Source organism: Acomys russatus, chromosome 2 (genome assembly GCF_903995435.1).
Source record: "Acomys russatus chromosome 2, mAcoRus1.1, whole genome shotgun sequence".
Lineage (NCBI taxonomy): Eukaryota > Metazoa > Chordata > Mammalia > Rodentia > Muridae > Acomys > Acomys russatus.
This window is the reverse complement of record NC_067138.1, coordinates 68312107-68337559: the sequence shown is the minus strand read 5'-3', so window position 1 is coordinate 68337559 and position 25453 is coordinate 68312107. Positions and strand designations below refer to the sequence as shown.

The window sequence follows — 25453 nt, the reverse complement described above, 5'->3', positions numbered from 1 at the left end:
GATTGGTCCTTAGCACCACATAAATCAGATATGGTGATGTATACTTTTAATCCCAGTACTGGGAAAGGAATCGAAGTGGAAGCAGGAGGATCAGAGGGTCAAGGTTATCCTCAGTTATATAGTGAGTTCAAGGCCAACCTAGGATACATGGCATCCTGTGTCAGAAGCAAAAACAAAACAATACACACATTCTCTTACTCACTATAACAAATAAAAATAATTGAGAAGAAATTTCAAGTCAAGGAACTACAGAATTAATTGTTCAGGACAAAGGCATAAATTAATGTATTAAAGAAGTACCCATATGTTAGATCTCTAAAAAGCGTAACAAAATAGCTTTTCACAAATGTAATCAAGAGGAGGAAAGTAAAATTATTAATATAGGAGATCAGAATGACATTAAATAGTGCCATAGGCAGATATAGAAGAGGTACAATAACAGCACATGCTATGAAATGATCCATGTTAATAAATGCTCATTTGCAGTAGTTTAAATTAAGAACAGGGTCCTTAAGAAAATGTAAATTGTTAAAAATTTCTGAAGAAGTACAGAATCTTAAATGGAAAGATAACCTTGGATGAATGACGGAGTAGCGGGGGATGAAATTGTTGTGCAAAAGAGAAACAGTTCTTTAGACACAAGCAATATAAAATATTTAGGAGTAACTCTAACCAAGCAAACAAAGGACTTGTTTGAAAAAAAAAAAAAAACTTTAAGTCCCTGAAGAAAGAGATTGAAGATGACTTGAGAGGATGGAGGGATCTCCCTTGTTCGTGGAACGGGAAAATTAACATAGTAAAAATGGCCATCTTACCAAAAGCAATTTACAGATTCAATGCAATCCTTATCAAAATACCTACACAATTTTTTACAGACATTGAAAGGTCAATTCTCAACATTATATGGAAAGACAAAAAACCCAGAATAGCTAAAACAATCTTATACAATAAAAGATCCTCAGGAGGAATCTCCATACCTGATCTCAAGCTGTATGATAGAGCAATAGTAATTAAAACAGCATGGTATTGGCACAGTAATAGGCTGGTTGATCAATGGAATCAAATTGAAGACCCAGATGTGAATCCACACACATTTAGTCACTTGATTTTTGACAAAGAAGCCAAATCTATTCAATGGAAAAAGGATAGCAACTTCAACAAATGGTGCTGGTCTAACTGGATTTCTACATGTAGAAAAATGCAATTGGACCCATACTTGCCACCATGCACAAAGCTCAAGTCCAAATGAATTAAAGACCTCAATATAAAACCAGAGACACTAAATCAGTTAGAAGAAAAAGTGGGGAAGAGCCTGGAACACATTGGCACAGGAGACAACTTCCTGAACAGAATACCAACAACCCAGGCCTTAAGGTCAACAATTAATAAATGGGACCTCATGAGGCTGGGAAGCTTCTGTAAGGCAGGAGACACTGTCAAGAGAACAAAGTGACAGCCTACAGACTGGGAAAAGATCTTCACCAACCCTGCATCTGACAAAGGTCTAATATCCAAACTATATAAAGAACTCAAGAAATTAAACACGACTGGGCTGGAGAGATGGCTCAGCAGTTAAGAGCACTGCTTGCTCTTCCAAAAGTCCTGAGTTCAAGTCCCAGCAACCACATGGTAACTCACAACCATCTGTAATAAGATCTGGTACCCATTCATGCAGAAAAAGTACTATGTCCATAATAAATAAATAAATCTTTAAAAAAAAAAAAGAAATTAAACACCACCAAACCCAATAACCCAATTGAGAAATGGGGCTCAGAACTAAAGAGAGACTTTGCAACAGAGGAATATGAAATAGCTGAGAAGCACTTAAAGAAATGCTCAACCTCCTTAGTCATCAAGGAAACTCAAATCAAAACAACTCTGAGATTCCATCTTATGCCCATCAGAATGGCTAAGATCAAAAACTCAAGTGACACCACATGCTGGCTAGGATGCGGAGAGAGAGAAACACTCCTTCATTGCTGGTGGGAATGCAAACTAGTACAACCACTTTGGAAATCTATCTAGTGCTATCTCTGAAAAATGGGAATAGGGCTTCCTCAAGACCCAGCTATTCCACTCCTTGGAATATACCCAGAAGATGCTCCAGCACACAACAGGGACATATGCTCAACCATGTTCATAGCAGCCTTATTCATAATAGCCAGAACATGGAAACAGCCTAAGTGTTCCTCAGGAGAAGAATGGATAAAGAAATTGTGGTACATTTATACTATGGAATACTACTCAGATATTAAAAAGGAGGAATTTCTGAAATGTGTGGACAAATGGATTGAGGTAGAAATGATCACAATGAGTGAGTTAACCCAGAAGCAGAAAGAGTCAAATGGTATATACTCACTTATATCTGGACCCTAGACCAAGGGACATGTCCCATGAAAGTCTTCACTTACCAGGAAAGTGGGACAGAGGGGAGGACATCCTGTTGGGACGTTAGGTGAGAGAAGCATGGGAGAATGGGAAAATAGAAGGATCCAGAGGGTCCTAGAAACCTACAGGAAGAACATTATGATGGGCGGATCTAGGCCCAGGGGTCCTGCACAAACTATGACACCAGCCAAGGAATATATGTGCAGTAAATAGCAAACCCCGACCCAGATCTAGCCAATGGACAGGACATTCTCCACAGCTGAGTGGAGAGTGGGATCTGACTTTCACACAAACTCTGGTGCCCCATTTTTGACCACGTCCCCTGGATGGAGAGGCCTGGTGGCACTCAGAGGAAGGATAGCAGGCTACCAAGAAGAGACTTGATACCCTATGAGCATATACAGGGGGGAGGAGGCCCTCCTCAATCACAGTCATAGGGGAGGGGAGTAAGGGGAAATGGGAGGGAGAGAAGAATGGGAGGATACAAGGGATGGGATAACTATTGAGATGTAAAATGAATGAATTAATAAAAAAAAATCTGGAGAAAAAAAAATAGAAACAGTTCTCAGTGAGGTGGAGCAGGTACTTTCCATTGCATATGATTCCATTCCGTGTGTATGTCATTCTCAAAACCACCAAACTGTACTGGAGGAAAGATCAGTAGTGAGGGGTGAGGCAAAGGACGGATGGAAAGGAAGTTATTTTTGTAAGGTTGGTGCTGTACCGTGGCTGTGGCTGTGGTCCCATAATGAGGATATGTATTAATTAGAATTCATAAAAATCAACTTGTGCAAAAGACAATTCTACTAGACCATACTTCTGAAAACAAAATGTAGAAAGTAACCACAGCTGGAGGTACCGCCAGTGGGAATGCTGGCTGTATAGTGAGTTTGCCTCTAGGAAATTAACCCTCCCTACCTGGCTCTTCCATGTTTCACACATCAGTGAGAGAAAAAAGAGGAATAAACATCAAAACGCTGTGTCTTTTCCAAGCCACCCTTAATTTGCTTTTAGTGGGCACTCTCTATTGTTATGGTTAAGATCACAAATGGTGTTTGGGTCAATCCTTGACCTCAGAAATGATGCCTGGAAACGTCTTGTTTATAGTTCACAAGTGAAGGAACCATGGCCATTCTGCTGTGGCTGTCTGTAAGGACTGGGCCCCAGAGAACCCAGAGAGGCTTTCCTTCAGTCTACGACATTCTAGAAGAGAGGCTGTCTCCCACATTCCCTTTGGGAGATCCAAAGAGACAGGTAATATCTGGGCATATTTTTTCTGTGGCTTGTCTCTGAGGAGGCAAATGAAAAGGTCACCATGAACCCAAGGCCAGCTCAGAGCGCTACATGGAAGATTCTGGCAGCCGTCACCCTTCACCTGCCCCAGACACAAGCTTTCCCTGATTCATCGTTTTGAAATCTCTCCTGAGGCTCAGATCTCAGGTCATAAGAACACCTGGTTTCCTGCTGATGGTGTTTAGAAACCAACTTACTTTTTTACCTAAAAAGGGAAGCAGACCAATAGTACTAGAGACACTGGGGCAGTAGACTGCCAACTGGCAGACATCAGCCACCCATTTGCAAGACCAAGGAGTAATGGTGTGTGTCTTATGAAAGATGTAACTTGGGGCCAATTTTTAAAAAATAGTGTGTCTGATTTTTATTACTTATGTTTTTTCATATAAGGAAACCAGTTAGCACCTATGTATTACAGGCTATGAGAAGGACTCCTCGAGTGGTCTCAATAGCTAGCGCTATGCCTATGAGCCAGTACAGTGAGGCAAGGGCCAGGTGGGCTTGTGTGGCGAAGGCTGTGTGGTGGTCATGTGGCAAACCTCTTGGTTGCTTCCTATGCAGTTTGCCAAGGCTCTGTTTTATTCGGTGGCTATCAGAGAGCTCACGATCCGAGGCAGTGCAGCACAGACACAACACAGGGGGTGACAAAGAGTGACATAATAGTGCCAACCCTTCTCCGACAGATACGGAGCTAGCAAGAAATGGCACATGGCAAGATCTGGCTCATGACTATAACCCAGTGTTTAAGAGGTTGAACCAGAAGGGTTGCTGTGAGTTCCAGGCCAGCGTCGGCTAGGCAGATAAGTCCAGGTTATCAAACGTTGCTGAGTGAGGTTTTTATCTCAAAAAATCAAAAACAGAAGCAACACTTTGCCGCTCGTCATGTATTGAAGTGACACGAAAATCCATTTATGTTCTCACAGATGTGTGCTGCCTTATGTGGCTCTATTTCTTCCCCTTTAAATCAGACACAAGTATAATATAAAAAACAGATAAACGTTATGCTCATTTATGAACCTACTTCACAAGGTAAACATGAAGTAAAGTGAAAGGCGTTTTCAAATGTTTTGCCTACATCAAATATTATCATCAGATTATCAATATTAATTTACAAGGTTTTGCTATTTCATTGTTCTCAGCGTCTCAAGGCCAGGGCCTTTCTATTGTAAACTTCAGCTCGAGGTAATTTTACTTACATAAAGCACAGAGTGGTGTGCTTTCCTAAGCTCTGTATGAGGGGAGATGCCTGTTAAATTCACAACACTGAGGCATTCTTATCAGATATAGTCACAAGGGGGCATCTTCCTCCTGTTCACCAGCAATGTTGCAGAAGTCAAAGCGAACAGGATGTAATTTCCAGAGGAATGGGGAATGAATTTTTGTCCTGTTTCTGCTCCCATTTCTGGACCTCATTCTTGATGTTCCATGAGGCTCTTTTCCAGAGCCACCCCCTGGTGTCTCCAGCCCCACTTCCAACCTTCCCTAGGCAAGGATGCATCTTGCTTTACTCTAACACTGACAGTGACAAATAGCAAGGGTGTTGCTCTCATCTTAGGGACTGGTCCCCATAGGCATACAGGATTTGAAGTTCTGTTTTTGCTGATCTTCTCTGCTGACTTTACATCAGAATACAGGAGAAACTAGCGTGCATCTTTCGTCTCCTGCCCATTAACACAATTGAGTTTTCTTCTTAGAGCATTTCTTTTACGAGATGAAGCCACAGTAGTTTCCCTTAGTTCAGCTCCATATTGTCAATTCCTTTAGGTTCTTCTTCTTTGCGTTAGTATTTTATCATTTCCTGTGCCTATCACTGTGCTATTGAATAGGCCAGAGTTTCTCTCCCGCAGCACTACACATGTGTTGAGATGAGTGGTTCTTTATTGTGGGGGCTTTCTAGGACACTCAAGTGATTAGCTGCATCCCCTTTCTATACATGCTAGATGCCAGTAGCATGCCCCTGCCAAAACACACACACACACACACACACACACACACACACACACACACACACACACACACACACACACACACACACACACCGTGTCTTGAGATACCTCTCAGTATTTTCAAGGTGAGGGGGCAATATAAGGCCAGCCCTTTGTTCTGAACCACTGCTTGAGCGCAGCCTGTTGTCATCTCAATGTCCAGTGCTTGGCAGAAACCGCTGAAAAGGGTTTAGTGTGAGGTGGCTTAGCCTCATGTGCTTAGACAGAGCCCCACAGAAGTGGGAGCATATGGAATACACAGTTGTTCACTTCTTAGGACAAGAAGCAGCAAGGGTCGGATTCAGCCCCTCCAAGACACACTCCCTGTAGCCTAGTTCCTTTAGCTCTGTGTTTTCTACACAGAAGACTGTAACAAAGTATAAAAGAGAGTCAACCTAAAAAGGTAGCGGATGCCAGTCAGGTGGTGGTGGTGGTGCATGTCTTTGTCTTTAATCCCAGCACTCAGGAGGCAAAGGCATGTGGCTCTCTGAGTTCAAGGCCAACCTACTTTACAGAGTGAAGTCAGGGTTACCCAGAGAAACTTTGTCTCAGGGGGCAGGTAGCAGGGGGAGAGTGATGGGGGCTGTGGGGGGCTGGGCGATTGGGGGCTGCAGGGAGAAGGGAGTATTTCTGGAGGTTGCTACGTGAAACCAGCTTAGAACCCAGTTGTGCTGTCATATCCAGCTTCAGGAGGTGGCCAGAAAAATACAGATTTTACTCTAGACGTCTTTGTGCTCAGCTAAAATTCAGGGACTCTTTTTTTAAAAATGTTTTTATTGATTCATTCATATTACATCTCAGTAGTTATCCCATCCCTTGCATCCTCCCTCCCTCTCACTTACCCCCTACTTCCCTCCCCTATGACTGTGACTGAGGGGGACCTCCTCCCCATGAATATGATCCTAGGGTATCAAGTCTTTTCTTGGTAGCCTGCTATCCTCCCTCTGAGTGCCATCAAGCCTCTCCATCCAGGGGATGTGGTCAAATATGGAGCATCAGAGTTCGTGTGAAAGTCAGTCCCCATTCTCCACCCAACTATGGAGAATGTCCTGTCCATTGGGTAGATCCGGGTAGGAGATCGAAGTTTACTGCATATATTGTCCTTGGCTGACACCATAGTTTGAGCAGGACCCCCTGGGCCTAGATCTGCCCATCATAATGTTCTTCTTGTAGGCTTCTAGGACGCTCTGGATCCTTCTATTTCCCCATTCTCCTATGCTTCTCTCACCTAAACTCCCAACAAGATTCCTCCCATCTGTCCCACTTTCCTGGTAAGTGAAGACTTTCATGGGACATGCCCCTTGGGCTACGGTCCAGATATAAGTGAGTATATACCATTTGACTCTTTCTGCTTCTGGGTTAACTCACAAAGCAGTTAAAGTGATCCAATTCTGTTCTTTTCTTAGGGGGTGGTAGCGGTAGATTTTGTTAAACCAGAGCTCATAGACAAGAATCTTTCTCATCTCATCTGAAAAAAAGAGAGAGACTAAACGTAGCCTTTAAGGAGAAGCAGAAGCAATTCTGAGAGAGAGAGGGAGAGAGAGAAGGGGGGTGAGAGAGAGAGAGAGAGAGAGAGAAAGAGCTCATGCGTGCATGCGCATGTGTACCTGCCTGCATGTGTGTGTGTGTGTGTGTCCAAGTGTGGAGGCCAGAGACTCATGTCAGGTGTCCTCTCTAATCGCTCACCACCTTCTTTTGTGAGGCAGAGTCTCTATCAAGCATTGAGCTCACTAGTTCAGCTAGACTGCCTGGCCAAGGAGGCCCAGGGATCTGCCTGTCTGAGATTGTGACTGCACGTCACTGGGCTCACTTTTTACCATTCTGAATGCAGTGCTTCATGTTTCCCTGGAAGGGACATTACAGACTGAGCCACTTCCTTCCAGCCCCCTGCAACCATTCCCCATTCTTTTACTGAGACAGGATCTGACTATGGTCTTGAACCCTCAACTTCTGCTTCAGTTTCTCAATGCTGGCATTATAGGCTCAGGCAGCCTCCACTCTGTGTTCATTTTCCAAGGCTTTCTGAGCCTGGCTTCTCCACCCAGTCCTCTCCCCAGTTTATTTACTTGAGCCAATAAATCCTTTTTTGTTTAAACAAGGAAAAGCTGGATACTCATTGCTTGCAGGCAGAAGAAGCAGCTATCTACCCTCCCTGGACTTTTGTTGGGGGATGAGGGACACACAAAGAGTGTACACAGCAGCTGCCGTGGTCTCAGAACTGCTAGCTCTTAATGATGTGTTTTAAATAACATGGGGTTGATGAAATTTGGAAAAGCGTTCTTTTTAAAAGAGTTCCAAGTTGAATGTGTTCGTGTTCCTTCTCAGAAGGCCCAGATCTGTTGTCTCTCTGTTCCTTGTACCTCTTGCAAACACAACAGCTCTGGAATAATTTTCAAATCGCCATCTCCCTCTGATGCAGTGTGGCCTGGAGGACTGGAAGGCAGTCCTCCTCGCTGTCGGTTCTCAATATTTTGCAGGCTGGTACGTTCTTGGCAATCAGTGAGTATCGCTGGCAATGGGACTTGGACAGCGTTCATGAGTCAAGGTGGTGGTGTGAACAGGCAGCATTTATTGGGTACACGCTGTGTTCGGAGCACATTCCTGAGAGCTCTACTAGTTTATGATTTAATCCTTAACATGTTATTATTACTCCATTTTGCCCAAATGAGCAAACCGATACAACCAATAAATAAAACAGCCAGAATTTCATGTCCGGGAAATTGATTTAAGAGCCCTGGCCTTTCCGCTTACATGCTCTGACACCTCTCATGTGGAGAGTAGCTCACTAAATAGAGTTTGCGTTAAACCACTCACATTGATGGAGACCAGAGAAAGTCTGCAGTCACTTGATTCCATTGCAAAATAAAAGGAGACACTGGACCAAAGGCTGGAGGTGATGGGGGTTCATGTAACTACACAGGGCCCCTGATTTCTACCTGGAATCTGTTAACTACCTCTCATGTAACAAGTATGTGCTTCGCACATGCACATCTTTGAGGTCTTGCTTGGAAAAATCACCCCAATAGCAGCAGGTACTACTGTTAAGGAAACAGGGCCCCTACTCACAGTTCAGAATTTAGCATGAACTTCAACCCTCATGGAAGGCTTGCCCAGCCTTGACTAAAGTCAAGTCTGCCTTCCCAAGCTATTTTGTTTAACTAAGGTGAGCTGTTATTACATGTATATGTGTGTGTATCTATGTGCACACACACAAACATGTGATGTGCATATACATTTCATGTATGAACGCCGAGTTGATGGTGATGGTGGCATCACTTTTACTTGTTACAAGCTCCTAGAGGGCAGAGTTTGTGTCAATTTTTCCCTGCTCATCCTCTCGATGTCTATACATGAAGAGAAGAATGAACAAATGCACGAATGATTAAATGCAGGAAAGGAGCAGGATAATTCTGCCTATGCAATGCGCGCGCGGGGGTGGGGTGGGGTGGCTTGTGATTTGAGCTGAGTCTAAGGAGTCTGTAGCATTGGTCAGACAGGCCCTTAAAGAACGTTATGCGAATATCCACTTTGCTTAGACACCCACCCCAACCCCCAACCCAGCCCCCAAGAGTGGAAAAGAAGCCCAAAAGGTGAGCAAGCAGTTTTCAAGGCATGCTTTCAACTCCGCCAGCCTCGCGCGCGCTTGTGTTTTCCTCTACAATGTTTCCAATTACTGTGGCACTCTCGGTATCCAGCCCCAGCTCCAGCGAATTCCTCTGCAGCTCCTTGCCAGACATATGGGATCAATCAGTGCGCTTGTGAGGGAATGTTGACAGCATGACAGGCGAGGGGTTCTGGTGTCATGGAATCTCCAAGAGTCTTTAGCTGGATCTCTGGCAAGAGTGAGGGGGAGGAGAGAGATAGAGGAGAGATAGGGCGAGGAGAGGGAAAGGAAGGAGCAGACAGGCAGAGAAGGAGGGAAGCGACTGTAGCTTCACTGCCCCCTTCCTTCAAACATTTTCTAGGCTTCAGGAGAGAGAGAGAGAGAGAGAGAGAGAGAGAGAGAGAGAGAGAGAGAGAGAGAGAGAGAGAGAGAGAGAGAGAGAGAGAGAGAGAGAGAGAGAGAGAGAGAGAGAGAGAGAATAGAAGGAGGAGGAGAAAAGCGAAATAGCGGAGAGCCAGAGGAGCAGAGCGCTCCAGTTCCAGTCTCTCCGGAGTCCCTGAGCTACCAGAGGAGTCTGGATCGTGTCCTCAGTGTCACATGCAAGGACGCTGAGGTTCCCGCCTGCTGCCCCGGGTCCCCTCCGCCCAGCCCAGGCCGCCAGGCTCCTGTCGGCGAGCTCCGGGACTGTCGCTTTGCACTCCCCAGGGGTACCACTCGGTCCCCAGCGCAATGTGGTCGCGTCTGGCCTTTTGTTGCTGGGCTCTGGCACTGGTGTCGGGCTGGACCAACTTCCAGCCCCTGGCCCCGTCGCTTAACTTCAGCTTCCGCCTGTTTCCCGAGGCCTCCCCGGGGGCTCTGGGCAGACTGGCCGTGCCTCCCGCGTCTGGTGAGGAGGAGGCAATAGGGAGCAAAGTGGAGCGCCTGGGCCGCGCGTTCCGGAGCCGCGTGCGGCGCCTGCGGGAGCTCAGCGGCCGCCTGGAGCTCGTCTTTCTGGTGGACGAGTCGTCCAGCGTGGGTCAAGCCAACTTCCTCAACGAGCTCAAGTTTGTGCGCAAGCTGCTGTCCGACTTCCCCGTGGTGTCCACGGCCACGCGCGTGGCCATCGTCACCTTCTCGTCCAAGAACAACGTAGTGGCGCGAGTGGATTACATCTCCACCAGCCGCGCGCACCAGCACAAGTGCGCGCTGCTCAGCCGCGAGATCCCAGCCATCACCTACCGTGGTGGTGGCACCTACACCAAGGGCGCCTTCCAGCAAGCCGCGGTAAGATCCCGACCCGCCAGGGCCAGCGCCCCGGGGCCCCTCTCGTCCCCCTTGCTAGCCTCTTCTCTAGCCGGGTTCAGCCTCAGAAGTGCTTTAACGCACGGTGCTGGAGGCAAGCGGTCCTAGCCCACAAACAGGACCCTTCTCCTACTGTTCTTGGGAGGGTCCAAACTGAAAATGAACTTTAATGCTTAGTGAGGTGTCATGTTTCTTAAAGGATCCCTTTAAGGGACCCTGGTAGGAAGGGACCCTTAAGCGCCATTAAGCTTGTGAAGATAATATGTATACAAAGTGGAACAGGTATGGTTCAAAAAACGTCTGTGAAGATGGGACATGCAGAAAACTGATGACAGCCCCGATTCGTTTTTCACGATGTAGTAAGAGCAGGCCCTTAACTTCCAGCCTTTGCGTGTTTTGTTTATTTGTTTGTGACAGGCACTCTCATATTTCTCATATTTCCAAACTAGCCTCCAACTTATGACACAGCAGAGGACGTTCCCGAGTATGGTCCTCTTCCACCTCCCAAGCGCTGGGATGACAGCCATTGGCCAAGACTTTATGCTCCAGGTCTTTCCTAAATGAATGTTTAGCGTGTGACATTCACGTGGTAGACTCTCCTCTCTCTCTCTCTCTCTCTCTCTCTCTCTCTCTCTCTCTCTCTCTCTTTCTCTCTCTCTGTGTGTGTGTGTGTGTGTGTGTGTGTGTGTGTGTGTGTTTCCTAACTACAAAGTAATACATAGCTGGGCATAATTTGGAATACAGAGACATATTTAAGGCAATGGAACAAAAAGGAGCGGGGCACCAAACTCATTTCTTCATCCTTTAAAATTCCAGGTATACCGTTGACTATTGATTGTCCAGTATGTGTATATTCATATATTATTTCAGCAAACTTGCTAGCCTACAGTTTTGCACCCTGCATTCTTCAGCTGTCATATATGATTCAACTATATACTAATTCGTACTGTCCTGTGGCATGACATTGGCTGTCTAAAGAGGCCATTGGATTCCCTGGGACTGGCGTTTCAGGCACTTGTGAATTGCCGTGGGGGTGCTGCCACCTGAATTCAAGTCCCCAGCATCTCTCCAGCTTCATGGCAACTGTTTTGAACTGTCACATGGGGAGCACACATTCATGTACTTTAAATGAGAAATTTAGGCAGTCCTCTTTGATTGGTTCTTTAGGAAGACTTCCTATGTTCTTCATTTAGTAAAATATATGAAACATTTGTAACTTCTTGGTCCACATTGTCATCTCCTCCATTGGAGAGTTGTATAAATTTACATTCTCCTGTTATATGTATGTGAATATACGATTTAAAAAGAAGAATTATTGCTAACTTGATAGAAAACCAAAGGCGTTGTTCTAGGAAGTCCCATTTTTAGAATTTTTGAGGAGTAATATTAGTTATTGTATTTACTGGGCATATGTCTTTTTTCTAACCTGGTCATAGTTTTTGCCCTTTTTGCTTTTGCTGACATGTTTGTTTATTGTTAGTGATTTGTATACACTCTTTATGTAGTGAGGCCAGGGACCCTTTTTATAAATGCGACAAATACATCTTCCAATTTGTTGTATTTTGCCTGTTTATACAGTGTCATTGAATGGCTAGTTTAAACCTTCATTTGTTCACCTCTATCAGGCTTCGTCCTCAGATCCACATGTGGGTGGGCTGGCAGCGGCTGTGAAGAGATGGCCCAGCAGGTGAAAGCACCTGTTGCTCTTGAAGAGGATCTAAGCTGACATCTCAGCACCCACTTGGTGGCTTACAGCCATCCTTAACTATGCCTTTTTCTGACAGCCCTGGGCATCAGGCATGCACATGTTGCATACACAGGCATACAGATGAAACACCCCTACACACAAAATAAGTAAAGCCTTAAGACAAAAAAAAGACAAAGTTCTTATGTTTGCTTATACTGTTACAACGACTGCCTTACTGCCCAAATCAGAGATGTTCTCCACTTAACAGTTGGCTTAATCTGAAACTTGCCTAGGGGTCCCATACAAAGATGTCTCAGTTTTAGAAAATGTTAGTTGCCCCTGCTCACTATGCTCACTAGTCACTAATCCCTTCTCAGTTTAGTTGAAGGCTTCTTTAGCCACCTAGTAAAAGTGAACCGGTACTTGTCACCACCCCAAACCTCCAACAATCTCCCATCCCCCACCTCACTTCTGTCTTTATTTTTCTTTCTAATCCGCACAGTCCAGTTAGTGCTGCCACGTGCACATATGTGTAGGATAGAATGCCACAATGCTGACCAGGTCGTCCTGGAGCCCTGAGAATGGGGTGCTCTTTATCTCAGCTTCCCACGCAGCTGGGCCTACAGGCAAACGCTACCACACTTAGCCACCAGATTCTTCCTGAAGACTCCTAGGCTCATTGTTTTCTTTCTTCTTCATAAATTTTACTTTACTGATATTGTATAGAAAATAAAATAATTAGAAACGTTTCCTCTAAACGTACTGTGGTATGTTGATAACAATATGTGCATATTCATGCATGTGTGTGAGTACACAAACAGTGTTTACCTAAAAGTAAAGGAATTGTTCACTCTCTTTAGGTTTCAGTGTCACCCTATGTTTTTCAATCTACTATTTATAATAGGAAATTCACTTCTACTTTATCAGCGTTTTTTTTTTTACAGTCACATAATTTCCCACTGCAATATTATTGTATATCAGGTTGTTATAAACAGTATATTTATGTTTTCCACATCTTTGATCATCTCATGAGTGTAAACTTTTGAAGGGACATCATTGTATCCAAGAGTATATGTGTGCCTGCTTGCTCTACAGAAAATTGCACCAGTTTGCACTCTCAATTGTGCTGTCTATGTAGACACCGGGATGCAGACTGGCCAAGCCAGCAGTATTTAAATTCTCCCTGATTTTGTGTGTGAGGGAATGTATTTCTCTATTAGCAAGGCTGAGCACATTTCTATGCGTTCTGACCCAGTTCTATAGCTGTTCCTTTCTGAATACACATTTGAACATTTGGGGAATGTTTCATTTGGGCATGATTCTTTTTCTCCTCATTGGTAAACATATTTTATTTTTAAAAATATATTTTATTAATTTATTCATATAACATCTGAATTGTTATCCCATCCTTTCTATCCTCCCATTCCTCCCTTCCTCCCATTTTTCCCTTACTCCCCTCCTCTGTGACTGTGACTGAGGGGGACCTTCTCCCCCTGTATATGCTCATAGGGTATCAAGTCTCTTCTTGGTAACCTGCTATTCTTCCTCTGAGTGCCACCAGGCCTCCCTATCCAGGGGATGTGGTCAAATATGGGGCACCAGAGTTCATGTAAATGTCAGTCCTCACTCTCCACTCAACTGTGGAGAATGTCCTGTCCATTGGCTAGATCTGGGTAGGGGATCAAAGTTTACTGCATATATTGTCCTTGGCTTGTGCCATAGTTTGAGCAGGACCCCTGGGCCCAGATCTGCCCATCATAATGTTCTTCGTGTAGGTTTCTAGGACTCTCTGGATCCTTCTATTTCCCCATTCTCCTATGCTTCCCTCACCTAAAGTCTCAATAGGAAGTCTTCCCCTCTGTCTCACTTTCCTGGTAAGCAAAGACTTTCATGGGGCATGCCCCTTGGCCTAGTGTCCAGATATAAGTGACTATATACCATTTGACTCTTTTTGCTTCTGTGTTAACTCACTTATTATGATAATTCTAGTTCAATCCATTTGTCCACAAATTTCAGAAATTTCTTGTTTTTAATAGCTGAGTAGTATTCCATAGTGTAAATGTACCACAATTTCTTTATCCATTCTTCTACTGAGGGACACTTAGGCTGTTTCCATGTTCTGGCTATTATGAACAAGGCTGCTATGAATATGGTTGAGTAAATTTTCTTGTTGTGTGCTGGAGCATCTTCTGGGTATATTCCAAGGAGTGGAATAGCTGGGTCTTGAGGAAGCCTTATTCCCAGTTTTCTGAGATAGCGCTAGATAGATTTCCAAAGTGGTTGTACTAGTTTGCATTCCCACCAGCAATGAAGGAGTGTTCCTCTCTCTCCACATCCTCGCCAGCATGTGGTGTCACTTGAGTTTTTGATCTTAGCCATTCTGATGGGTGTAAGATGGAATCTCAGAGTCGTTTTGATTTGCATTTCCCTGATGACTAAAGACGTTGAACATTTCTTTAAGTGTTTCTCAGCCATTCAATATTCCTCTGTTGCGAATTCTCTGTTTAGTTCTGAGCCCCATTTCTCTCTCTCTCTCTTTTTTTTTTTTTTTAGCCAAAAAAATACTGTTCTTTTATTAACTTGGAACATAGAATCAAGTCAACATATACGTATGTGAATATATATATATATATATATATATATATATATAAATTGCCATGTCTCTTCCTCTGAATTCACACACACACAAAAAAAAAACAAATTAGGGATGGGATAAACATTGAGATGTAACAAGAATAAATTAATTAAAAAAACATTAAAAAAAATTTAAAAAAAAAAGAACTTTGAAGTAATCCTCATGGTGTCTTAATGAATGATAAAAGTACAGTGTGTTACACTGAGCCCCATTTCTCAATTGAGTTATTTGGTTTAGTGATGTTTAATTTCTTGAGTTCTTTATATAGTTTGGATATTAGACCTTTGTCAGATGTAGGGTTGGTGAAGATCTTTTCCCAGTCTGTAGGCTGTCGCTTTGTTCTGTTGACAGTAACTCCTGCCTTACAGAAGCTTCTCAGCCTCATGAGGTCCCATTTATTAATTGTTGACCTTAAGGCCTGGGCCGTTGGTGTTCTGTTCAGGAAGTTGTCTACTGTGCCAATGTGTTTCAGGCTCTTCCCCACTTTTTCTTCTAACTGATTTAGTGTCTCTGGTTTTATGTTGAGGTCTTTGATCCACTTGGACTTGAGTTTTGTGCACGGTGACAAATAAGGGTCTAATTGCATTTTTCTACATGTAGACATACAGTTAGACCAGCACCATTTGTTGAAGATGCTATCCCTTTTCCATTGAATAGATTTTCCTTCTTTGTCAAAAATCAAGTGACCATTTGTGTGTGTGTGTGTGTGTGTGTTCATTTCTGGGTTTTCTATTCGATTCCATTGATCAACCAGCCTATTGCTGTGGCAGTACCATGCTGTTTTAATTACTGTTGCTTTATAGCACAGCTTGAGATCAGGTATGGAGATTCCTCTGGAGGATCTTTTATTGTACAAGATTGTTTTAGCTATTCTGGGTTTTTTGTTTTTCCATATGAAATTGAGAATTGAACTTTCAATGTCCTTTTAAAATTGTGTAGGTATTTTGATAGGGATTACATTGAATCTGTAAATTGCTTTTGGTAAGATGGCCATGTCATCTTCAATCTCTTCAGAGTTTTGAAATTTTTTTGAAACAAGTCTTTTACTTGTTTGGTTAGAGTAATTCCTAACTATTTTATTTTGCTTGTGGCTAATGTGAAGGGTGTAGTTTTCCTAATTTCTTCCTCTGCATGATTGTCATTTGCATAAAGGAAGACTACTGACTTTTTTAGTTAATTTTATATCCAGCCAATTTGCTGAAGGTGTTTATCCGCTGTAGTTCTCTGGTGGAATTTTAGGGGTCACTTATGTACACTACCATATCATCTGCAAATAGAGATAATTTGACTTCCTCCTTTCATTTGGATCCCTTTGATCTCCTTGTGTTGTCTTATTGCTCTGGCTAGAACTTCCAGTACTATATTGAAGAGATGGCAAACAGACTTTAAGTGTTAATGCAACCTTTATCTTCCAATTAGATGGTGCTTATCATTTTATCAGTCTATTGAATCTAGTTTTCTTTTCCTTTTCTTGTGCATTGTATGACACTTTAAAGGCTTTCTTCCTCTTAAGGGATGAAGTAAAGGCTGAGAGATGCTCTCTGTCTATTGAAGTAGTCACACCAGGCAGAATTCATTTTTGACCATACTTCCACACTCCCAGTACCCATCAGACCATTATAGCCAGCCTTACTCTTAATGTTACTCACTGCCCACTTTGCCAAAGGAGAGCCCAGCCGCACTGGGGCAGCCATGCCTTGGTCCAGCTCTTCTGTTTGGTTTGGACAGGCTTGCCCTGGGTTTCTGAGAATGCTGATCCCTAAATGCGAAGTGGGGGATAAGTCAAGGACACAGTGCTTGCCTCACGATCTGCTCCGTCTTCAGACCCCCCTTCCAAACACTGTGTATTGTCTTGGAAAGCAGAGTTGCCAAAATAAGGCTCCTGATGTATTTATTCTTTTTGAAGCCATCTGTGACTAGCAAGCAGAGGTTTCTCAAATGTTTCATTTAACTGAACTTTGCCTTGACTTTGTTTTTCTTTCCTCATTTTGGTTGAGTTATGAGAAGGAACAGAAGTTAGCTGGACCCAGTCCCTGTCTAGCCAGAAACCTACATTTTTTATAGCCTTCGCAAGCCTCTGATGGGGATTCTTAAGTATAAAGTACAACACAGAGAGAAAAGTGATGGAGGAGATGCAGCATTAGGAAATGGTGCTAGTGATGCTGGGTGAACTTCTGCATATAGATCAGACAGGTGCACTTCACTGCCAACCTAGTTTGCAAATGGTAAGCCACAGAGTTAGGGCTCAGACACAAAACCTGCACCATCAGTTGGGAGTGAGAGAATTCATCGGCTTCCCCTGTGTTTGCAGAAGGCTGACACTTGAACTGCTTGTGGTTTGGCCTTCATATGAAATATACAGATATACAAATAAACCCAGACTAAATACCTTTACCTCTCACCAATTAGACATTTTATTTATCTTTTTAAAATATTTGTTTTCAGTCTTAGGTGTGTGTCTGTGGGTTTGTGTATATGAAACACAGTGCCCAAAGAGGTCAGAAGAGGCTGTTGGATCTACTGGAGCTGGAGTTCCAAGTGTTCCCCGCCAACGTGGGTACTGGGAATGGAACTCAGGTCCTCTGCAAAAGCATATGCTTTCTTAAGCACTGAGCCATCTCTCCAGCCCCACCTTCTCCTTATAGAAAGCCTTACTATGAAGAATTGCCATTACAAACATAAGCCTTTTGGTTACTGATCAGCACATTTTTGATGGCTTCAACATGAAGGATAATAGCCTTGTGCTTTTAATGTGTGGAGTTAGAACTGTTCAGCCCTTTTGGTAACACGTAGGAGGACACCTGTCATCACCACACTTGATTTGAATGGATGAACATCGGTGGACGCACACTCTCATTAGCTGCTACCCTGGCCCGCACTACAAAGTGTAAGTCTGGAGTCGTGGATTCTGCAGCCAGCACTAGCCCTGAGACGTGGGCACCCCCCCTGCCTTGCTATCACTTTGTACACACTTTCATCTATACGCTTATAATATACTGCCCCTCTGCAGCTGCCTCACTTCCCTCTCCCTCCTTCTCCTCCTCTCTTCTTTCCATCCCCTCCTCTGTCCTCTCCTCCTTTGCTTTTTCTTTTTTCTCTTTTGCATGTTTCTCCTATCAGGACGTCATTCTAAGACCTCAGACAGGGCAGAAAAGTGAAGACAGTCACACTCCACTTAAGGGGACTCTTGTCACAGTCCACAGAATATTTTCCTGTATGCCTCCTTGAGGGAAATTCGATCTATGCCTGCCCTTAGTTTCAGGCAGCTTTATCAATGAGAAGGGAGAGCAGAACAGGTACCGATATAGCTGGTGCACATCTCGGTCAATAACACCACACTTTTACAAATGACCAGACACGGCGCTAACTTGGGTAAAATTCTAAGTATGTGTGCAGTATCAAAACACTCTGTCTGCAATGTCATTGGCAATTACACTTGTCATTACCTGGATGTAGTGGCATAGATCTCAAATACTAGCAGTTAGGAAGCAGAGTCAGAAAGGTGAGGAGTTCAAGGTCAGCCTTGTCTTAGGAGCCAAGTGTGAGACCAGCCTGGTCAACATGAGACTCTGCCTCAAAACAAACAAACAAACAAACAAAAACTATGTATATATGTATAAGGAAAAGCTTAGCAGAAAACCAAAACATGAGTAGTATTTATCTACAGGGAATATATTTACCAATTTGAATGAATCTATTTCCTTCCATTTCTAAGTGTAGCTGTAGTGAACATGTGGAATTTATTCAGAAGAGAAGTATTGATCTTGTACATGAGCAAATGGGACTGAATGGGGGGGACAATGCCTTTGGAACTTCGACAGGTGCATTCTGGTATGGTTGCTCTCAAGCATAAAATGTTTTTAATTTTTTCAGATTTGTTTTATGTGTGTGAATGGTGTGAATGGTGTGTGTGTGTGTGTGTGTGTGTGTGTGTGTGTGTGTGTGTGTGTGTATATGGTCCCTCTCAAGAGCAACAAGTACTCCAAACTGCTGAGCCGTCCCTCCGGGCCCCAAAATTCCTTTTAAATGCCAGCCTTTTCTCTTAATCTTCATGAGAATGTAGCATCCTACCCCACAGTACTGCTCTACTTTCAAAACCTAGGGGATGTCCAAGTTTTCTGTCTTGAAGTTGAAATGAAACAATTCCAGCCTTGTTTTGTTAAATGCCTGAGGTTATAACATTGAGTCTTTCGGGGTTTGCAAACTGCTGGATGCAGGAGTCACCCCCTGAACCCTCCTCACTCTAGCTGTTCTCTTCTCCCCATTTTTAATTAATTAATTTACTTATTCACTTCACAGCTGCATCATAGCTCCCTTCTTTCCTGCCAGCCTCCCTCTCCCCTATTCCTCAGAAAAGGGAAGCTCCCCTACCTGCCCACCCCAGCTCATCAAGTCACATCAGGACAGAGCTGGTCCTCTTCCCCTGTGGTATGGTGAGGCAGCCCCACCAAGGAGAAGTGACCAAAAAGCAGGCAACAGATTCCATGTCACAAACAGCCTATGCTCCCCTTACTAGTGGACCCATTTGACGCCCAAGCCATCCATCTGCTACATCTGTATTGAGGGCCAAGGTCCAGTCCATGCATGGTCCTTGCTTGGTGCTTCAGTCTCCACAAGCCCCTCTGGTGCCAGGTTAGTTGGCTCTGTTGGTCTTCTTGTGAAACTCCTGTCACCTCCAGGTCCTTTTCTCTTTACCCCGACTTTTCCACAAGACTCCCTACACTTCCCTCAAAGTTTGTCTGTGAGTCTCAGCATCTGTCCCGATCTGCCACTGCTCCAGCTGTCCTTTATTCCCTCCAATTCACACCAGATTTTAAGACTTCAGGCACACATAAAACCTGCACATTGGTGGCAGTGGCTCCTTTGGTCCCTGGAGACCTCACTGAAGAGGAGACCCCAATAAGCCAGATGTGACACCAAGTAGGTGCTGAGGCTACAGATGGCGGAGATGAGGGACTCTGTTCCCTTGCTGAGAGGCCGGGAAACAGTAGCCTTCCCTGGTTTGTCATACATGGACAGGTGGCTAATGTTCTGTCAGGTTTTCTCATTTTCTTTAATAATGAGCATCAAAGAACATTTACAGAGAAGAGAGATGCCTTCTAGCGTTTAATGCTATCCCATGTAAAAAGCAACCGCATCAAAGGATTCATTTTTTTCGTTGCTAATTCTTCCCCAAGTCCCACCTTACCTCTGTTGTGAATTTTGTTCTGTTCAGTGAGAGTCAGGCTGTTGTTTCTAGTCATCAGCCGAGATGTGTGCTGCTTTATAGGGTGTCTCTGCTCATCTTGGCTCACTCATTCTGCCTTATACCGGTGTCTTTCTGTCTGCAGAATAAAACTGCACACATGTCAGTCCTGAAGTATAGCCTTACCCTTTCCAGTGGAATCTGAAATAAACTCAGAGAAAAATAAAATATTCCATCTGCTTGTTTCTGTGCCCCCACCCCCAGCACCATTTCTAGCCAGGCTTTGTCTTTTCAGTAACATTTTCTCTCAATATGTACACTTGGCTTTTGAGTGTCGCTTCAAAGGTGATGATTTTTGAGAAGTTGTTGTTGGAATTTTCTGGCCTTAAAGATGCCAGAGTTAAGGCTGTTTATGCACAGCCCAGTCTAATTAGTAAAACCTCACATTGCAAGTAAGCTGCAAAGGACATTATATGAGGTTTTTTTTCTGTCGCCCTAGATTCAGTGCCAAGACCCATGGCTTGCAGTAAGGAGCACTGTGCATTCCACATGTTAATGAGAAGCACTAACAATTGAGAAGAATATGTTCCTCAGAGTTCATGGACCCTGTGCAGACCCACCCCTGCCAAGTCAATCACATCCCCCCTCCACTGTCTTGCACCTTCTTCTAGCCTGCAAAAGCAGGGAAACAGAGGTCTTAGATTTGGATGGAGCAGAGTTCTTATAGGATAACAGATATCTCCTCTCCCGTGTTTTGGGTTTCCCTTACTCCAGCTGGGCAGAGACAAGACCCACATTGTCATGCCAGTGTCGATTTAGATGGACAGAGGCCTTGACTTGAGTCTGTGCCTTCATAGTGAAGAAGTGACTAGAAGTACTGCCAGTGTTTTGGTTTAGATTTGGACAGAAATATAACCCAGGGAGAACATCTGAATGTAAGAGGTAGCTGATCTGGGAGGGGATCCAAGCAGCAATGGGTGGGAGAGGAAGGAAGAGAGACAAGGAGAGGAAGGATGCCAAAGACAACATGAGTGGTAGTTGGTGCTTAATTCCCGTGGAACACTGAGCGCTAGTGTCTCTTCAAGCCTCAAGTATCAAAACTGGACAATGGGAGATCTCAGGCCTTTTAAAACCTCTTCATGTCAGGCATGGTTGAGGGTTGCTACTGTGGTTAATTCTCTGTCCCTCATACATCCTCTGCATGCAAGTAGAGTGGTCTCCAGCAACCAGGGGAGCCTCAAGCAAGGAGACTCTGGTATGAGAAGCCTGGGTAGCAACAAGAGTTGCAGAGAGGAAGGGGACTAAGTGGAACAAGTTAGGGCTGGGGATGTAGCTCACTGGCCTTGGACACATGAGGTCCTGGGTTCAAGTCCCAGCACTACAAACAAAGATGTGTGACTTTGTATGAGAGGAGAGCCATGGAAAACAGCTGTACCCAAGTGATGTCCTGGCATCCAAGCAAACAAGCAAAAACTGCAGTAGTCTAAAATTATATGCACTACTGAAGTGAAAGGTGAGAAAAGAATAGAAAGTACTCCAAAGAGCTCACCATAGGCCAGCCCACAAGTACAGAAAGTCGCTGATTTTTTTTTCCATTATTTCCTTTCACCTTTTCTATTTCAAAATTCCCCTTCTCTTGTGGCTTGGAAGCCAAAGAACTGAAGTCAGTATTTATCCAGCAAAAGTGGTCATCATACCAACAGTATATTTCTTTGTAGGAATTTTTCAAAGTGCTTCATTTGACGTTCTCCCAAAATGTGGGAGAAATGGTGCTTTTCCTGTTGCTGTCATAAAACAGCCTGACAAAAACAGCTCAGGGGAAAAGGTTTATTCTGGCTTACAGCCCAAGGGTCTAGGCATCAAGATGGGGGAGGATGCAGAAGCAGGAACATGAGGCAGCTGTCACGTTTCATTTCCATCAGGAAGCAGGGAGCTGACAGTGTTGGTATTTGGCTAGCTTTATCCTTCATTCAGTCTAGGGTCCAGGGTCATGGAACAGTACCGCTCACCTTTTCATAGGTCTTCTCCTGTCAGCTAACATGATCAAGATCATCTTTCACAAGTGTCTTAGTTACCTTTCTACTCCTGGAATAAAGGACCATGGCCTAGGAAACTTATTAGAGAAAGTGTCTAATTTGGCTTAGAGTTTCAGAGGGTTAGAGTCCATGATGGCAGAGCTGAGCGCTCACATCTTAATCCACAGCCACAGGCAGAGGGAAAGCAAAAATCCAAGGAATCTTTTGAAATTTCAAAGCCTGCTCACAATGACACACCTCCTCCAACAAGACCACACCTCCTAATCATTCCCAAACCATTCCACGTGTGTATGTGTGTGTGTGCTTGTGCGTGTGTGTGTGTGTGTGTGTGTGTGTGATTCTCACTCAAACCAGCACAGGACGTTTGTCTTCTAGGTGATGCTAGAGCCTTTCAAGTTGACAATCATTATCAATCACCACAAATAATACATGGAAACCAAGGGAACAGAACACAGGGCATTTGACACACAACTCTTCCATAGCACTCATTGGTTCACTTTATCTCTCCCCAGGACCCAGAGATAGCACTCAGTATCATCTCAGAATCTTTGCACAGTCACAGTTTCAATGTGACTAATGTTAGCGCAGCGCCTGGTGCTTCCCTGACTTCTCTTCTGCTCCAGCTTCTAGAATGATGCAGTTGGGATTCTCGGGGAATGGTCAGTGGATGCTCCTATGTTTAAATGGTGGATGACTTGGAAGCAATTTTTCCTGCAGACCACTTTCCCATGGGAGCAAGAGGAAGCATTGATAATAATGGCACACTGGTATGGATCTCTACAGTTTCCCCCTTAAATCTAGGCAGAGTCATCTCTCAGCTCCTATAAAGAGAAGGTTGGGTGATGACTTCAGAGAGACTATGTATGCTCTAAGCTTTGGAGCACATGTCACCATCGATATTACTTTTAGCCACCTCTAGCGTCCTCATCAGTATGGGGTCTGGGAGATATTTTTTTTTTTATTCTATGATCAGGACAATACCAAATCCTCCTTGTCTCTGGTGGAAATGGGCAGTTATTTGTCAGAGAATTCCTCTTTTTCAGAGTCTCGCTGGAGCTACTTTGTCAGCTTCCACAAGTGTTCCCAACTTTCAGCAAAAAGGTTGGTTTTATTGTAACTGACTTACCTACTTGACAGGCCTACTCTAGCGACATAATGAGTTAAATCATCACAGACACTGCTGAGTGATGAGGAGATACCAGGTGACCTTCTCAGCACTTTGCCTGTGTGAAGTCACGAAATCCCCACAAGAGCAAACTCCAGCTAGCTTATGCTACTGTCATCATCCCCAAACCACAAGGGACACAGAGGAAGAGGGCAAGGCTGAGGTCATATGTGAGTGAGTGGGAAATCTGGGATTTAGATCCAGGTAGCCTAAACTCTTCCGCACTGTGCAAAGCTGCCCATCGCCTATACCGTATTGTCAGAAGGTCCGGTGCCTGCAAGGTGTACCTGTGTGTGTTTGATGGTGATGTTGGCTGGAACGTCTTCTGGAGAGGGAGCTGGGTAGATAGATGTCAGAGGTCCAGTGAGACAGACTCACTACCAAGGCCTATGAGCATTTGGAAACTGCCATGTTAACTGATGCTATCTGATAATCCCCACTGGTCCCCATGGTCCTCACTGGCCCTGCCCCCTTCCAGCCCACAGAATGGTTTCCCATGTGTATGGATGATCATGTGCTGTGGCTGCATCAGCACCCATCTCCCACTTGTCAGGCCAATCACTGTAGAGGACACACCCTGCCGATTCTGTGGGATCACATCAAGGGGCAAAACGTCTGTTCAAGTCCCCCTTATTAGTCTAGATTTTTAAATTTTTAGGTTTACCTAATTCAAAACCAACACTAATTCATACTCTTTATTAAACTAAAAATGTGATTCAAGCAAAAGAGCTCAACATTGTTAGTTCTAGACACCTTCAGTGTAACTGTCAAGCATGAAGCTCAAGATTAAGCCTATGAATTTTATTGGTCTTTCAACCAAGTATCATTTATTCTAATTTGAGATCTTCAAGGTTAACCTCACCTGCCCCCACACAAAATTATTTTTAAAGTACTGTAGATATCAAACTAGGTTGTTTATAAATCTTACTCATTAAAAAATTTGTGTGTGTGTGTGTGTGTGTGCACGCGTGCACGTGCACGCGCCTGTGCATGTGTGTTTATGTGAGTCCAATATCTATGTGGGTTCTGGGGATCTGAACTCATGCTTTAATTCATATCCACTAAGCTATCTTCCCAGGCCTCTGAAGCACTTTTTAAGGAGCACTCATTGTTCTAAATGTACAGATTATTTAATCTCCTAGAGACAGCATTATACTCAAAATAATTTCTTTTGTTCCTTCCTTCCTTTCTTTCTTTTTTACTTTACATCCCAATTATAGTCCCCTCCCTCCTCTCCTCCACTCCCACGCCCTCTCTCTTTTTCCCCTCTCCCCTCTCTCCTATGCCTCAGATACATGAAGCTACCCCACACAAACACCAACCCACCCCAGCACATGAAGCCGCATCAGGACTAAGCACATTCTCTTCCTCTGTGTCCTGGCGAGGCAGTCAGGTAGTGATCAAAAAAGCAGGCAACAGCCCCTCCATTTTCTAGGGAACCCACATGAAGACTAAGCTGCCCATTGGCTACACATGTGTAGGGGGCTTGGTTGAGTCCATGCATGGTGCTTGGCTGATGCATCAGTCTCCATAAGCTCCCCTGGGCGCAGGTTAGTTGGCTCTGTTGGTCTTCTTGTGGAGCTCCTGTGCCCTCTGGGTCCTTCTGTTCTTCCCCCAACTCTTCCACAAGACTCCCTGCACTCTGCCCAATGTTTGGCTGAGTCTCCACATCTGTTTCGATCTGCTGCTGGGTAAGCCTCTCAGAGAACAGCTATGCTAGCCCACTCCCACCCCTCACCCACCCCACCCCCTGTCTACAAGCATAGCAGAGTATTGTTAATAGTGTCGGGTTGGGGTGGGTCTCAGCTTGGACCAGGCACTGGTTGGATAGTCCCTCAATCTTTGCTTTATCTTTATCCGTGAACATCTTGTAAGCAGTCTATATCTTGGGTCGAAGTTTTTGTACGTGGGTTGGTGTTTCCCTCTCTCCACGAGGAGTCCTGTCTATTTAGAGAGTGTCTTCTTCAGTCTCCATGACACCTGCTACTAGGAATCTCAGCTAGAGTCACCCCTATATCCTCCATGAGCCTACCCTGCCCTAGGTCTCCAGCTTGTCACAGAGATGCACCCACCTACAGCTTCTCTTCCCTCTGCAAGCCCTCTGCCCTCCAGCCCCCACTTCTCCACACTCCCTCTTTCCTACCCTGTTCCCTTTCTTCACCTGCTTCTGCTGTCTATTCTATCGCCCCTTCTG

The 25453-nt window shown here is 44.3% G+C and overlaps 1 protein-coding gene across 1 annotated transcript in view; it reads left to right on the top strand.

Moving 5' to 3' along the window:
* Positions 1-9947: 9947 nt before the first annotated feature.
* The window catches only part of Svep1 (sushi, von Willebrand factor type A, EGF and pentraxin domain containing 1), a 183308-nt gene continuing 167802 nt past the window's right edge, over positions 9948-25453 (top strand). Inside the window, exon 1 of the mRNA XM_051162513.1 lies at positions 9948-10533. Coding sequence (XP_051018470.1) covers positions 10000-10533 — 534 coding nt within the window. The 5' untranslated portion in view covers positions 9948-9999. The remainder of the gene's footprint in view (positions 10534-25453) is intronic.